Source organism: Anabrus simplex, chromosome 2, assembly GCF_040414725.1.
Source record: "Anabrus simplex isolate iqAnaSimp1 chromosome 2, ASM4041472v1, whole genome shotgun sequence".
NCBI lineage: Eukaryota > Metazoa > Arthropoda > Insecta > Orthoptera > Tettigoniidae > Anabrus > Anabrus simplex.
This window is the reverse complement of record NC_090266.1, coordinates 333751594-333768130: the sequence shown is the minus strand read 5'-3', so window position 1 is coordinate 333768130 and position 16537 is coordinate 333751594. Positions and strand designations below refer to the sequence as shown.

Below are 16537 nucleotides of genomic sequence, written 5' to 3'. Positions count from 1 at the left end.
AATAAGATCATAATAATTGACAACACTAATTTTATATACTAACTTGTGGTTTTCTACAGATCTCAGGAAGTTTGTGCATTGAAGTAACAGGCTGCACGATAATTTATATCAGGAATTATTTCAGTTTAATTTTTAAGAAGTTTATCCTGTACACTACATATGAAGTAAACAATCGAATCTGCAGAGCAATACATTTTTACCTCCAAGTAAGACAGCTACTATGGGATAAACAAGTACCACTCAAAACCAAGATGACACTGTATAAATCATACTACACCCCTACTCTCACACACAGCCTGGAAACCGCTACATTAACAAGAAAGGACAACTCAAAACTTCAAGCAGCAGAAATGAAGTTCCTAAGCACAATGATCCAGAAGATCAGGAGGGATAAAGGAAAAAGTCAGAGAAGACGTAGGACTAGAAGACTCCTTACTCTAGAAGATCCAGAAGGCAAGACTGAAGTGGTTTGGTCATGTGAAAAGAATGAGTGCCAATAGATCTGCAAGAAAGGAGTATGAAAGAGAAATAAGGGGAAAGAGACCAGTGGGCAGACCTAGAGAAAAATGGACAGACTTAGTGAAGAAGTATGTAGAGGAGAGAGGTCAGGATTGGGAGCGGGTTGTGAACAAAGAATGGTTCATGGACCGAACAAAATGGAAGGGGCTCGTATACCATACGTGGGAAACTGGAGTTGGTCAAAAATGATGATGATGATGATGATGATGATCCAGTACACTTTTTCAATGGTAATGGAGTGTACTATTTTCAAGTGAGCTGTCAGCAGGAATATGTCACAAAAGCCAAGCATATGATGTTTCAAGCTGCTATTGGGGGTCCATAGCCCTCATGAGAAAAGCTGATGGGAAGTGCTTTTCATGATTTGTTTAAATGCTAATCACAGGCAATTATTCAATACCAGAGGAAACGATGATGCAAATGTTACTGCATATGCAACTTGTAACAAGTAGATTAAACTCCAGGCAAGGCAAGGCAAGGCATGGTGCAGTGTCCCGAGCTATCATGGCAATACCACATAACTTTCCTTGCATCAGCCAGCTACTGATCCATAGCATACTAGCCAACATAAATACGAACTGCTATAAAAAAAGTGAACTCATTTATGTATTTCACAGTCATACAGCATAACCACTGGATATATAAAGATCACAATCAGAGATATTGTTGAACCAATTTTGGAAGAAGAGCAGTGTGGTTTCAGACCAGAAAGGTCAACTACAGACCTTATATTTGCAATTAGGATGCTAATGGAAAAATACTGGGAGAAGAACAAGCTTTTATTTCTAATATTTTTGGACATTGAGAAAGCATACGACAGTGTACCAAGGGAAAGAATTTGGCAATGCATGAAAGAACTTCAAGTGCGAGACAGCCTCATGGACAAAGTGAAAATGTTGTATAGTGGGAAGAGAAGCTGTATTCAAGTAGGATGTGGTTTGTCGGACTGGTTTGAAACAAAGAGAGGAGTGCAGCAGGGCAGCTCATTGTCACCACTTCTATTTATTATTGTAATGGATGTAGTAATGAAATCTATTAAAAGGAAAGAACATGGAGATATCAAAGCCTTCACATTTGCAGATGATGTTGCAATCTGGAGTGACTCAGAAGAGGAATTGGGAGAGAGAATACAAAGCTGGAATGAGGAGTTTAAGAAATACGGTGGTGATGAAAGTGTATGGGGAAGAAGCAGAACCAACAGTCATGTTAAATGAAGCTCAACTGGACAGCGTTCTAGTTTTCAAATACTTGGGTAGCGTTATATCAAATGACAACCTAGTAAAACATGAGGTGAACAATCGAATCAATAAGGCAACACAATTTTACCACCAGGTAAGACACCTGCTGTGGGATGAGCAAATACCCATGAAAACAAAAATGACATTGTACAAGTCCTATTATACACCAATTCTTACATACAGTCTCAAAACCACAACACTGACCAATAGTGATAATTCCAAACTTCAGGCAGCTGAAATGAAATTCCTACGCTCTATGATCCAGAACACCAGGAAAGACAAGATTAGGAATGAGAAAATTAGAGAAGAAGTAGGAATAGATGATTCTCTCCTCAATAAGATCCAGATATCAAGACTGAAGTGGTTTGGTCACATGAAGAGGATGCCAGTAAACAGAACTGCAAGGAAGGAATTTGACAGAAAGGTAGAAGGAAGACGACCCGTGGGAAGGCCACGCAGGAAATGGATAGATTTAGTTAAGAGCGATGTACTGCTGAGAGGTCACGATTGGGACAAGTTGGTGGAGGAAGAATGGTACAAGGACAGGATGAGATGGAGGAGGCTCATATACCACACCCGGGAAACTGGAGATGGTTTAGGATGATGATGATGATGATGATGATGATGATGATGATGAATGCAGCCAAGAACAATTCTTCAACCATCCCAAGCAGAGGAAAAGTTACCTTTCAAAATTGATAACCTTTTTTCTTGGAAACATAAAATTCTGAAATTTATAAACAATGTATAATATATCCCAATGTAGATTGTGTTAAAATTTGGATTTGATCAGATGAAGAGTTTTGGAGAAACAATGTCTTAAAGTTGAAGGTATGTTGAAATGCACTTAAGAACGGGCACTTTCTGCATTCTACCTGTGATAAATATTAAAATATGAATTAAAAATTTAAAACCTACATGATCTACCATGAAATAAGATTAGGAAAATGGTGGTGTTATTGGATTTCCTGTCGGTCTATTGGTTATTTCATAAACCACTTCCAAACACTAGTACACATAATTTATTTTGGTTAAGAGTAGGTGGCAGATTCCCTTATCAATTATTTGTCTAGTCTTTATTTACATGTTTTCGAAGAAATTGTAAGTTTATTGAACAACTCCTTTGGTAAATTATAACAATCCCTAATTCCTCCTCCCATAAACACCTATTTACCCCAATTTTCTTCTTGAATTCCAACTTTAACTTCATGTTATGCTCTTTACTACCTTTAAAGACTCCATTCAAGCTTATTCATTTATTAATGTCATGCCACGCCATCTCTCCACTGAGAGCTCAGAACACACCACTTAGTCTCCTTACTGCCAAGTCTTTCCAGCCCAAAGTGGAAAACATTTTTGTAATACTATTCTTTTGTCAGAAATCACCCAGAACAAATTGTGCTGCTTTCCTATGGATCTTTTCCAGTTCTCGAATCAAGTAATCCTGGTGAGGGTCCTATCATTATTGCCAACTTAAGTGTGACTTCCATAAGTGACTTCAGAATTGCAATAACCCTGTATGTCTTTATACTCAACTGCAGTTATCTTCTGTAATAACTGCAACTGCATCCTCTTTCACTCCTTTAATCCTATATCTTTTTCCCTTTTGGAAAATTCTCTGCATCATAACATATGCTAATGGGAAACTGCTGGTCACATACTTAATAGCATTTATTGTAATAAATTTATTCATAAAATCATAACATATTTATAAAGTACAACAAAAATTAGTTCATTTCTTAGCAACCAGTTTATATAATTTGCAACTTCTTTTTCAAGATATAAAGTAAATTCAATAGCAAAGATATACACAAAATATTGTACAAATTACATGTTTGCTTTTCATTTCTACATCTCTCATATTGGTAATCCACAGCACCACAATCTCTTTAAAATCCTAATGAACAGCTGTAACACCGGTTTCTACATAATATAGCTTTCTTGTATTGGTATCACTAAGTCAAAGCAAGGCAGCACTGAAACAAACTCACTCACCAATGTTTCCATTTGGAAGTCTTTTGAGAAAGCAGGGCTCCTCAAGACCACTTGGAGCCTGTATTGATGCATTCAGTGAACGGATGTCGGCATCAGAAACTTTTCCAGGGAATGACACTTCACTGCAGGACCCAACAGAAATCTGGTTCCTTTTCCTCCCTTCCCCTGAAATTGAAAGTCATAACAAAAACTTTAATATGAGAACAGAATTTAAAATACTGCATACTCCTCTCCCTTACAAACTTGAACTAGATTTTTTATTATATTAATTAAAACTATTCCTAGACTACTTACAAAATAATCACTAACAAGCACTATTACTTTTTTACTCTGAACAACTAAAGAATGGAACTTTTACAGTTCTCAGTGTTAACATTAAAAGTAATGAGTAAGACATTACAATGGAATAAAATTTGATTATGAACACCAGGTAACAAATGGAAGTTTAAATTATTGCTGTAGATGAGTTAGAAGAAGCAACAAAGAACAATGGATTCTAAGAAAACTGTATGCGAGGTAATGCACCTGTGGCAATCTCACCTGTGATTTTGGCATTGTATGGGCTTCCCTTGATATGTTTATCACCAAACTTCACAGAGATTTTATATTCTCCAGGAGCAGTAGGTAGATATGAAACAGATACAGTGCCATCTTTATTATCATGACAGCTGATCTCTGCTTTACTTGGACCTTCAACAGCCAATGATAGTCCACCTAAAGGCAAGAGCAGAATTAATATTTAATGCACTACCCTCTAATCTCCAGTGGATGACAGGAATAAGACAAACTTACCATATAATTACATAAACATACAGCAAGTTTATACAACTGAAGTTTGAGGTCTCCGTTCATGACAATTTTAGTCTGTTTCATTTGTAAGTTTGCATAAAACATGAATTGTAAAGTCATAGTAAATATGTTCTCAATCTTAAAAGTTCCTAATATTCTTTACTAGATTAGCACTGTTAATACAGGAATCAATATTTCATTTAGCCATGCAGACTAAACACTGTAAGGCACAGCACTCTACAAAATCTTTAGGATTAACACAGACAGGTCAGTGTGAGAAGAGACAAGAACAAACATAAAATAAAAAACCACCACCACCACCACCACCTCCAGATCTTCATACACTTATCTTCCCATAGATGGGCTCTCATCATAAATTCCATTTCTTCTACATCCATTTCTCTTAGCCCCAACAAGTTAGTTTCTGCTTCCCACTTTCATCAGGAGGACGAACATCGAAACTCGTCAACAGATCTTCAGTCTTAATGTAAAAGTGTTGGACAAAAATAAAGTCAAACAAACAAAGGAAAACGGAAGGGACAAAAAGATAAAGGCAAACAGAGGTGATGAAAGACAAGAAATGCAGGGCAAATGTAAGGCCCTTTCGCACGATCCACTGCCTTCCATGCCTCATCACACAGCGCCGCTTCTCAAACACACTGTTTTTCCTTGCTGTTCACTTCTGGCAACTTTTAGTCCGCACCACATTTTTGGGTCTCAGTTTGACTTTGGACCATGGAAGCGAACGTTATCCTTGGGATTTATAGTCTTACAGAAAGAAGATTGAGGAGAAAGAAGAGTACTAGGGTTCACTGGGTCCATCTATTGCATTCATATTGCCTAGAACGAGAAGCTCATTGTTTTCTTCTAGATGAACGTACCAGTGATCCAAAAATGTTCTTTAATTACTTTCGTATGAGTGGGAATTCGTCTGATGAATTTTTGTCAATCCTTGAAGCAAGTTTAGTGTCAGGACATCAACATGAAAAAATGTATTCCACCAACATTTTGAGACAAAAACTTCGAACTTGTGGCGCACACAATGTTGACCATCTGAACAAACTAATCTGATTTAGTAAGCTCCCAGTCGCCAAGAGCGGAAGAGACTTCAGGCTGGTTGACAGCAGCCTGCTGTTCACGAGAGCGGAAGGAGGTGGTGCCACCCGGAGTGTCTTGTGTGAATGCTCTGGGCCCCCTTCTACACCTCTAGTGGAGTGGAGTGGAGTGGAGTGGAGTGGAGTGGATCGTGTGAAAGGGGCCCAAGGGTCAATAAAGGTAATGGAAAAGAATAAGACGAAAATGGAGAGGGGAAAGTGAATAGGTCATAAACAGAGAGTTAGAAAGTTGGATTGGAGGACATATTAGGATATACATGAACAAGTGTGTATTACATTTCTGTCTCTTCCCACACTGCCCAGTTATAGAGTTTACTAATGTGTTCCTATCCTTCTTTATGACATCATTTGTCACTCATCTGCATGTTAGTTACACTACAGATATTACTTGTGACTATGCTATCTTAATATTTAACAACTAAAGGAAAAGAAAACAAGAAAAATAAGCAGGATTTTTCTTACCTGCACCAGCTCCTTTTGTTGAGATGGTGAAGTTGGATGGCTCACCACATACACCATGAGTTAAGCCCGGTCCATATGCTGTAACATACCCACTACTTGTCGAGTCCACATGGAACTTGAATGGAGAGCCTGGAAACCAAGTACAGTAGAGTCAGCAAGATATCATAGATCTTATTTAGCAAGCTGATCTTAACCGAACTACAAAGGACTTGAGAAACAACTAAAACTATGACCATGCACAACATTTGAGAAGAGGTATGTTGTTGACGTCGATGTCCATAATGCAGTGATTACACAATGATTAGACATCAGAACACATACAGTATATTAGTAAATTACCTTGCATAAATGTGTCCATATCAAACACTAATTCTTTGGCAAGAAATCTTTGAAGTTCATGGTAAATTATTTACCAGAATAAGAGTAGTGAGGTCTATTTACAATTATTTACATAAAGTTATACATTTATAGAGAAATAAACCATGTCATATTAAATAAGGAAAATACTGTTCCCAGGATATTTCTCAATATGTTCTTCCGCTTAAAAGTATGAAAAGGGAGGTGAAAGTAAGAAAGGAATTATCAATTACTCTCTAACACAACATTCTTAAACAAATACTTATTCCTTCATGCTGTGTTTATTGAAAAGAAACCAAACCAAACCCCATGGCACTACAGCCCTTGAAGGGCCTTGGCCTACCAAGCAACCGGTGCTCAGCCAGAAGGCCTGCAGATTACGAGGTGTCGTGTGGTCAGCACGACAAATCCTCTCGGCCGTTATTCTTGGCTTTCTAGACCGGGGCCGCTTTCTCACTGTCAGATAGCTCCTTAATTCTAATCACGTAGGCTGAGTGGACCTCGAACCAGCCCTCAGGTCCAGGTAAAAATCCCTGACCTGGCCGGGAATCGAACCCGGGGCCTCCGGGTAAGAGGCAGGCATGCTACCCCTACACCACGGGGCCGGCGTTTATTGAAAAGAAAAGCAGAAAAAAATGTGGGGTACTTTCAGTTTCAGCAGACTGACTGAACTTTATTGCTTTTCTTATCCAGCAAACAACAGCAAAGAGAAAAAAGTATACATACAACCTTAAAATGGAATATTATCTATTAAATAATGATTATGTAATACAAAGTTATGAAATTCCATGCAGTTCTTATTGAAAAAGATCTTAACACACACCATAGCATTCACAGGTTCTACAGATAATTTATTCTTTCCATTTGTCCATAAGCAGTTCATTTGGAAAAACAGCCTTTTAATAGGAGCACTTATGCCATGAATGTTGCAGAACAATTCAACAACCTTTTAAGAATTAATTTACTCCCAACACTGCTGAAAAACTGAAACAAACTTAGCAAGTTGGCCATGCGGTTAGAGGCGCGCAGCTGTAAGCTTCCATTCAGGAGACAATGGTTTTGAATTCCACTGTTGACTGCCCTGAAGATGGTTTTCCATGGTTTCCCACTTTCACACCAAGCAAATGTTGAAGCTGTAGCTTAATTAAGGGCATGGCTGCTACCTTCCCAATCCTAGCCTTTACCCTTCATTCCTTTGCCGAAAACCTTTAATCTGTCAGTGTGACTAAACAAGTAGCAACTGAAACAAAGTTTATCTTGTAGATTATCTTCTTTCTCCATAATTGTCTTTCTGAAGGTCATCACATCACCAAATAGTGGATTTTGTTTCACACCAGAGCAGTTTTGTATCCAGCAAGTTGTGCTTAGTTATTTTCACATCCTTAAGGTACTAGTGCCACTGTTCTCACAAAATGGCAATAATGTCAATTGATCTGAATTTTTTATGAATTAAACATTGATTTATGATTTTCTTTTTGGCTGTTTCATTCATTAAGAAATCGGTATGTATGTTTTGTGTTAAACACACACATCTACAAAATATGAGACAATTCTGCATCCCTCCTAAATTTCTCTGGACGCAACCTCAAAATATGGGAAGATTCCAGAAAACATGGGATGTATATGAACCCTAGCTTAGTGCAAGATAACTATATTATATTATTTAGTACGCCCATCAATATCAACAACTTAATAATAATAATAATAATAATAATAATAATAATAATAATAATAATAATAATAATAATAATAATAATAATATATTATATATAGTATATAATATATATATAATATATAATATATAATATAATATTATTATTGTCAGGCCTCAGCTACTTTGTACAAGCATTTTAATTTGATGCCATCTGGCTGTCTGCTCATCAATTTTGACGTTCCATTTTACTCTAGGCCTACTAGATGGCAGAGTAAACGGAATCTCTCTTGGGCATCTATGGCTGAATTTTCATGAATTGCCAGGTAAAGACGAAATGTGTCACCAGAGATCTTTTACATGCCAACATTGTATGGCATGGAGTTTATTAACTCAACCATTATGGTTCATATTTGTTTTGAATCGTGAGACAATCAATGGAAGTCAAGGGCAAGGTGGATGCACAAACTTTCAATAGAGCAACTGACAGAGTGTCCGGTTTGGGAGTCAAAATAATTATTTTCCAATACGCGAATGAAAGAGTAAGATATGGTATCAATGTTCAACTGACTAGTATATTGCCTCAAACAATAAAAAACTGATGATGATGATGCTTGTTGTTTAAAGGGGCCTAACATCTAGGTCATCGGCCCCAATAAAAAACTAAGGTCAAGGTCAACTATGTTTCTGTGTGCACAACAGAAGATTCATTTATTGTGAATGAAAAGCTACCACTCTAGGAAGTGTTCGAGGGCAGATTGTTATAAACAAAAGTAGCCACAACATTTAGCAGACATAAACTCTGGGTTGGAAGATTTCGGTAGTTTTTAAAAGACTCTGATTTTAATAAATTAATTATTTGTAGGTAACAGACAAGGCTGACATTTTAATAAGATTGTAAATAGAAAGGTGTAGTTCTGAGTTTATGACACACATTATATATCAATTAAGATATGTTTAGAATTAAACATGTTGTTCAGGTCATAAGAGGGCTTGTTAAGGATGGGATTGGTGAATAATAATAATTAAAAGTAAATAGGTCCAAGAGATATTTGGTAGTTTGAGTAAACCGCTAAGGAACTATAAATGTTTACGGTGTATTATGTTAGAAAAAATAATTAAGTTATTTTAAGTATTGACAAGGCTGATTTCAAATATAACAGTGGATTTATTGGAGTAGTGACGTGGAGTGTCGAAGGGACCTTTCCCATCCTTCAAAAATCAGAGTACCTCTGCTGGATTTGCACCTGCTATCTTGGGATCCAGAGACTGACAATGTACCACTGATTCACAGAGGGAGCTATCAATGGGGTACATATACAAACAAACAAACAAACAAACAAACAAACAATGTAACAACCAGTAATTTTACACATGTCTGTAACAGCACATTTCTCCCCTCTGGTATATATTATACTGCATATTGGATTATATAACTGATGATGTTGTTTGAATTATCAGTCAACAGACTGGTTTGGTGCAGCCGTCCATGCCACCCTATCCTATGCTAACCTTTTCATTTCTACATAACTGCTGCATCCTATATCTGCTCTAATCTGCTTGTCATATTCATATCTTGGTCTACCCCTGCCGTTCATACCCCCTACACTTTCCTCAAAAACCAACTGCACAAGTCCTGGGTGTCTTAAGATGTGTCCTATCATTCTATCTGCTCGACAGATTTAGCCACAATGATCTCCTCTCATCAATTCGATTCAGTATTTCTTCATTCATATAACTGATATGACAGGGAATATTTTGAACAGAGAGGCTAGTAAAGAGGTTATAAGATAACATTAGGATACAGGTAGATGATAAGATAGAGATCTCATGACAATCCTGACAACTACAGTAAATTCCAGAGAATAATGAAATCATGATAATGATCTTAAATTTGGTCTTTACTTCATCTTCTCAAAAAAAAAAACTTCCTTCAAGTTCTAATTGGCATCAAAACATAACTTTTCAAGTTCAAGTTCCTTGAAAACTTGTTTACACATCAGAGTTATTAGCTAGTACAGTAGATCCAACGGAGCTCTTCTGAAAATATCTGTGATAAAAGTAAGTAAACTTTCAGAGCCAAAGTAAAATCTCCTGGGTTTTTCAATTTGAACTCTCATGTCTTCCCGGCTGAGGATATAAGCTGACCACACTCTCATTTTTAGTACCAAAGTTGTGGACAGAGGAAGTCCTTACTTTTCACTATTCATGGGTTTCCTTGGCCATACACAAATGCTTTGGCTACTTTCAGGAACAAATGTGCCTCAGAGTGAAGAAGAAGACCTACAACCTGTTTTCCAGTCAGTGACCGGGTCAGGGATGCCTCAGAGTAAATTATACAAAGTGAAAGGTCTTAACAGGGTATTTCTTTACAGAAAGTCACAGAGACTGAAACAGATTTTTGATCAAATTTGTATTTATTCTGTAAAGCATATTTTAAGTGATTTGTTTTTGTTACTGTACTTTACTTTGCATCCCAATGACTGAGAAGGAAGACAAATATAAACTTAAACAACATTACATGCAGCAGTGCTGAAAGGAACAGTGCTGTATTGAAAGTTCGTACGTAAATGAGTAAAAGTAATATATTACATGTAATGAATATTTTTAGTAATTTTTACTTGTCATCTTTACCTTTTTACAAAGTGTAATTTTTATTCATAATTTCCTTCTTGAAATAAAATTTTAATGATTGCATTCCAGTTTTCGATATACATCACAGGGAAGAAGAAACAGAAAATAATCAGGTGATGATGAAGATAATTTTTTCAGATCTTACTACAGGAAAACCAGTAGCTTCACCAGTGCTGGATGAGGTACTTTCTTACCTCTCCAGTATTTCCAATGACATCAGACGTATCCGACAATATACATCACTGCTGCGGATGTTCTTAAAATTAAACACAGTTATTCCTTCGAGTGTCCTAGTAGAGCGTCTTTTCAGCAAATAAAGAGATGTACTCCCCCTAAGTTGTCGAGGTTTAGCAATGAGAATTTTAAGAATCAAATATGTAGGTCGAGTCATAAGTCAAGGCAACTATTTTTTTTCTCGCGAATAGGAGACAACACGGAAAATCTAAGATATGCATTTGGAAACATACGGTATGTACTTGCGTATGATGCCACTAGATGGTGTATGTATACAACAGTGTGGGTCTAAGCATGCCCCCAAATTCAGTGTGTGAGTGAGAGCGTCACAACATGGAAGTCAACAAGCAGGAGCAACGATCATATATTAAAATAGCAGTTCTCCGCGGCAGAAATGCATGCCAATGCCATGCAGAGCTGCGGAAGGCCTTAGGTGTGCATGCCATGCCCTACAGAACAGCGGGGAGATGGGTGGAGACGTTCAAATGGGGTCGAGTATCAACTGCCATCGTTCAGCGTCCCTTACAACGGTGGGGATGGGAGGTTCTTCCACAACTGCCTTATTCTCCTGATCTGAGCCCATGTGACTATGATCTAATCCCCAAAATCAAGAAGCCATTATGTGGACAACGGTTTGCTAACAAAGAGGACATCGTAACAGCATTTTGGAGAGAGGTGTCAAACGTTACTGATACACATGCAGCGAATGGTATTCAGCGCCTGCCCCACCACTGGTAACACACAGTGGAAGCCTTGGGTGATTATTTCAAAGGTCTGTAACCAGTGGAGACCTGTCCTTTGTACATAGTCTTGTGTATACCATAACAAAACAATGTTTACCAATAGCCTGTGTTCTGTCACTTTCCTACGAGAATCTCCTGTAGTCAGAATTTGTCTTCAGGCACTATGCATAAGTACATGCCCTATATTTCCAAATGCATATCTTAAGATTTTCCATGTTGTCTCCTGTTTGCGAGAAAAAGAATAGTTGTCATGACTTAGGACTCGACCCTCATATTTTGTAAAATAAATGTTAAATGACTCGAAATGCTAAAGGTCACTAACTAAAATAGAAATTAAGATAAAAATAATTTTGAAAATACCAAGGCTTCATATGTAGTCTCACTTTGTCATCATAGCCACCTAATGTCTCTATCCAGAAAAAAAAAATGAAAATTATATCCTCAAGTTTGGTGTTTTGTAAAGTAATTGTAATTTTACTGATTACTTGTTGAAAAAAGTAATTTGTAATTGTAACTGAGTAAAATAATTCTCAGTTAACTGTAATTCAGACCACTTACTTTTCCCATCACTGGCAGTATTACATTGTGTGGCAGTGGTAGTAGTACAAAGTTTAGGCTACTGTTTCCATGAACCTGTGAAATCTACTACTTATTGTTATGTCTACAGTAATATGTGTAACTTTAACTACATGAAACAAGACAGTTTTTAACTGAGCTACAATACTAGTATTTTACTGGAGTGGGACTAGGGAAAAAAAAAAGAAAAAAAAAAAAAGAAATTAAAATAAATAAAAATAGAAGAAATTTGACAATATCAACGACTACACCAATTAACTTTGATTGCTTTGTTCCCTATAATATATGTCTTAGAAGAATTAGGTCAAATTGATTAGCCATGTAAACAGGGATGTAAGGCTTATAAATTTTAATTGACACTGTAATTTAAAAGTACTACTCAATCTTACCTTCAGAATTTCTAAGAAAGGTAAACAATGTCCTTTTCTTCTAATAAACAGGTATTAGATAGTAACTTTTGTGATTTTCACACATGGGGAGAGCAATACCAGAAATGTCACAAGTTTTACAATTTTATAGAACTAGAGTTGTAAAACCCTCTCATAATCTTTGGTATTTACATACAGCTGCTCAAAGAAAGAATGAGTGCATGGTATTTTATAAGTTGCTCACATGTACACTTTTCTCAGAAACAACTGAACCTACAGATATATTTGTTGTTGGTATCCACTCCAGTTTCTCTACATGCGAGGTGAATTGTATTTTGATAATACTGTCATTAAAATTAAGTCTGATAAAATATTAAACAGGAATGTACAAAATTATGTGCTTATTCTTTTCCTGAGTGACTATACATGCATGTTGTATGTCCAGTGGGTGAGCCAGGGATCTATCAAATCTAGCGTCACTCGCTTGTGAGACTGCCTGGACAAACGAGTTGGGCCACAAACCTTTTTTTTTTTAAACAGGCTTTATATTATGCTAGAAGTTTAACATCACACCAACAGTTTGTTCAGGTTTTCAGAAACAATAGAATAGGAAATGGCTGTCAGTGGGAAGGGAGCAGCCTTAGTCTTAATTAAGGTACACCACTATCGGCAGCCCTGAAAATGGTTTTCCGTGGTTTCCCATTTTCACACCAGGCAATTAAGGCCACGGCCGCTTCCTTCCAACTCCTAGGCCTTTCCTATCCCATTGTCGCCATAAGACCTATCTGTGTCGGTGCGACGTAAAGCCCCTAGCAAAAAAAGAAATTAAGGTACAGACTGCTGTGAAAATGGAAAACCATGGAAAAACCATCTTCAGGGCTGTCAACGGTGGGGTTCATACTCACCATCTCCCGAATGCATGCTTACAGCTACACAGCCCTTACTATGTGGCCAAGTCACTCAGTAACAGGGGCTTTAGGAAGGAGGGAATTGGGAAGGAAGTACCCTAAGCTCAAGGAAATGACACCCTAGTTTTTGATTAGTTAAATCATGTCATAATAGCGGTTGGGACTAGTGTTGGCTACTGAATGCATGATTCGAAGCAGTGTATCGATTCATTCAATTGCCCGAGTGAATTGATTCACAGGAACGGCGAGCTCACGGCACACGATTCAGCTTACTCCCAGCGGACAATGCTGAGTGGCGCACTCACTGGACGTTGACGGGGAGCCGAGCTTCCGCTGCAGCGAGACAGTGAATCATGGCACATCGAAAGAATCGTGAACGAGCGCGACTCGGTGAGACACAAGATACACACGGCTCCTTATCGGCTCACTGGACACTGGCGGAGAGCCGAGCTTCCGCTGCAGCGAGACATACAGTGAGCCACAGCACACCAAAAGAATCGTGAACGAGCACCGCTCAGTGAGACACAAGATACACACAGCTCCTTGTCGGCTCACTGGACACTGGCGGAGAGCCGAGCTTCCGCTGCAGCGAGACATACAGCGAGCCATGGTACACTGAAAGAATCGTATGCTATAATGGAGTCTCGAGCTCAGCTCATTTGAAAATAATACCCATTTTCATTCACTGTCCTCTTCTTACAGGGAGGTTTAAATAATAGATGGATTTATTTGCAGTGTTAAAAAGGTAGTCAAAACATAATTCTGAAGTAGCTAGTAAGTAGGTAGGCTATTAGGTTATACTATTTATTAGTGTAATGAATCTTAGTATTATAACTTAGTTGACATTTGATAATTAAACTCTACTCTAGCCTGCCCTATGACTATGAGTCATGCTCATGACCACTCAAAAGTACCTGTTTTATATTGGGAAGAATGGCTCAGTATTCTCTCAGTTCATATGTCACATTGTTGCACAAGACTTCAATCATATGTGGACAGACGCAATAACTTAACCAACAGTATGTTGAATCAGAAAACCAGCGGGCTACTGTACATCTCGTGTAGCCTATACAAAATTTGACTATTTAAAAAAATCCTCAGCTGATAGAAAAATACATATTTTCAAAAATGACTGAGCGAGTTGGAAGTGCGGTTAGTATCGCGTAGCTATACGCTTGCATTCGGGGGATGGTGGGTTCGAATCCCACCGTCGGCAGCCGTTAAGATGGTTTTCCGTAGTTTCCCCATTTTCACACCAGGAAATGCTGGGACTGTACCATAATTCAGGCCATGGCTGCTACCTTCCTAATCCTAACCTTTCCTACCCTGCGTCGCCGGAAACCTTCGATGTATTAGAGTGACTAGCATTTTTTTCTAAGAAAGGAGTTCATAGTATGAAGACCAGATGGCATCTGCGAGCACTGAATGCTGTTGCTGCTGTCTTAGCAGCACATACTACACAGATGCAGTAGGAGCAGTGACTAATGTGCCATGAATCGGATCACTGTATCGATTCAGTAACGTGAACGGAATCAAATGAATCGATTCAGTAAAATGAATCGAATGTCTCATCACTAGCTGGGACAATGTGGTAACAAATGTATAATGGCATGATGGTATCCTTCTCCACACCGTAACTAGTTCACATCACTGTGGCAAGGAAGGAATCTCCTTTCTACAGATGAGACCAACCATGTGCTGTTGTTACGCTTGTCACTAGAAAACACCCCAAAGTAAATTACTTTCAACTCTGGTTTCACAAAACTCCAAAACTTACAACTACATGTGTATCCATTTCTTTCCACAAGTTGCTAAATACAGACATTTGAACATAATACTTGCTTATTTCAGTGTCTTCCCTGGTTTGTTGTTTTTTGAAATTGTTGATTTTTATTCAAGTTAATATGATAATAAAATCTGAACTAATAATATCTCATCATAAAATTTTCAACCTTCATTGGTTAATTCCTCTGGCTTTGGGACTGGGTGTTTTTGCCATCTTCAACACTAGATTTCATCCTACGTACGGCCCCATCGTCACAGACGTGCAGGTCATCCATAGGCGTGAACCAGAATGACCTGCACCAGGCCTCTCCGGAGGCCATATGACATTAGTAACTTCAAATGTTTTACAGAAATGATGTAAACAATAATCTTTAACATTTAGTATTTCCAATAAACTGCACTGATTTTCTTAAACTATAATTGAGACCATTGGTAACAAAACATTCAAACATCATCCGGTATGCAAAATACCTATACAGTAACACACCATTAACTTGACACCAACGTTCAAATAAAATAAGGTATTATCTATATCCACTGAAATCAGTGTGACAAACAAAATTCTGCATTACCTGTCATGTTATGAAGCTTCCGGAAACTAGCGTACCTAATGTATTGGCTGAGACTATGTAAACAGGTCTTTATTCTTCACCAAGTAATAGAAAGGAAATCTTCAAGATTATTATGAGTGATCAATAATACTATTGAAAATGAATGAACTGTAATGTTATCATTTTAAGAAAGTGGGTATCAATCTTCATTCCTCATCCAAGTAAGTACAAACATTTTGCAAACCAGTGAGCTCTGAAAAAGAATTTATTCCACTGTTTGCTATGCCTTTGGAGTGCACATCATGAGGCTTTCAAGTCTCTTTCTCAGTCAAATGCACTGTAAACACAACAGCTGCAAGCACTGTTCATCAAAAATAAGAAGGAAGTGAAAGGATAATGTACAGTAAGATACTGAATACTAAAATTCTATCTACAGTAGAGCAACAAACTACCGAGACTCAGAAACTAATTATGAAATATGAGAATTACTTGAGGATAAAATGCTGCAATATACAACTGATGAAATTAAATTAAGGTCATTCTAGTATATGTAAATGAACTTCTGCCTACAAGAATCTCCTTCCCTGTCTACAGTAACTGGCATTACAGAGG

The 16537-nt window shown here is 37.7% G+C and overlaps 1 protein-coding gene across 6 annotated transcripts in view; it reads right to left on the bottom strand.

Annotated features, from left to right (window-relative positions):
- Positions 1 to 16537, bottom strand: part of cher (filamin-A) — a 754003-nt gene that overhangs the window by 87969 nt on the left and 649497 nt on the right. For all 6 annotated transcript variants that reach the window (XM_067140703.2, XM_067140704.2, XM_067140705.2 and 3 more), the window contains 3 exons: positions 6119 to 6247; positions 4293 to 4466; positions 3753 to 3917 (listed from right to left, as the gene is read on the bottom strand). In XM_067140703.2, coding sequence (XP_066996804.1) covers positions 3753 to 3917; positions 4293 to 4466; positions 6119 to 6247 — 468 coding nt within the window. The remainder of the gene's footprint in view (positions 1 to 3752; positions 3918 to 4292; positions 4467 to 6118; positions 6248 to 16537) is intronic.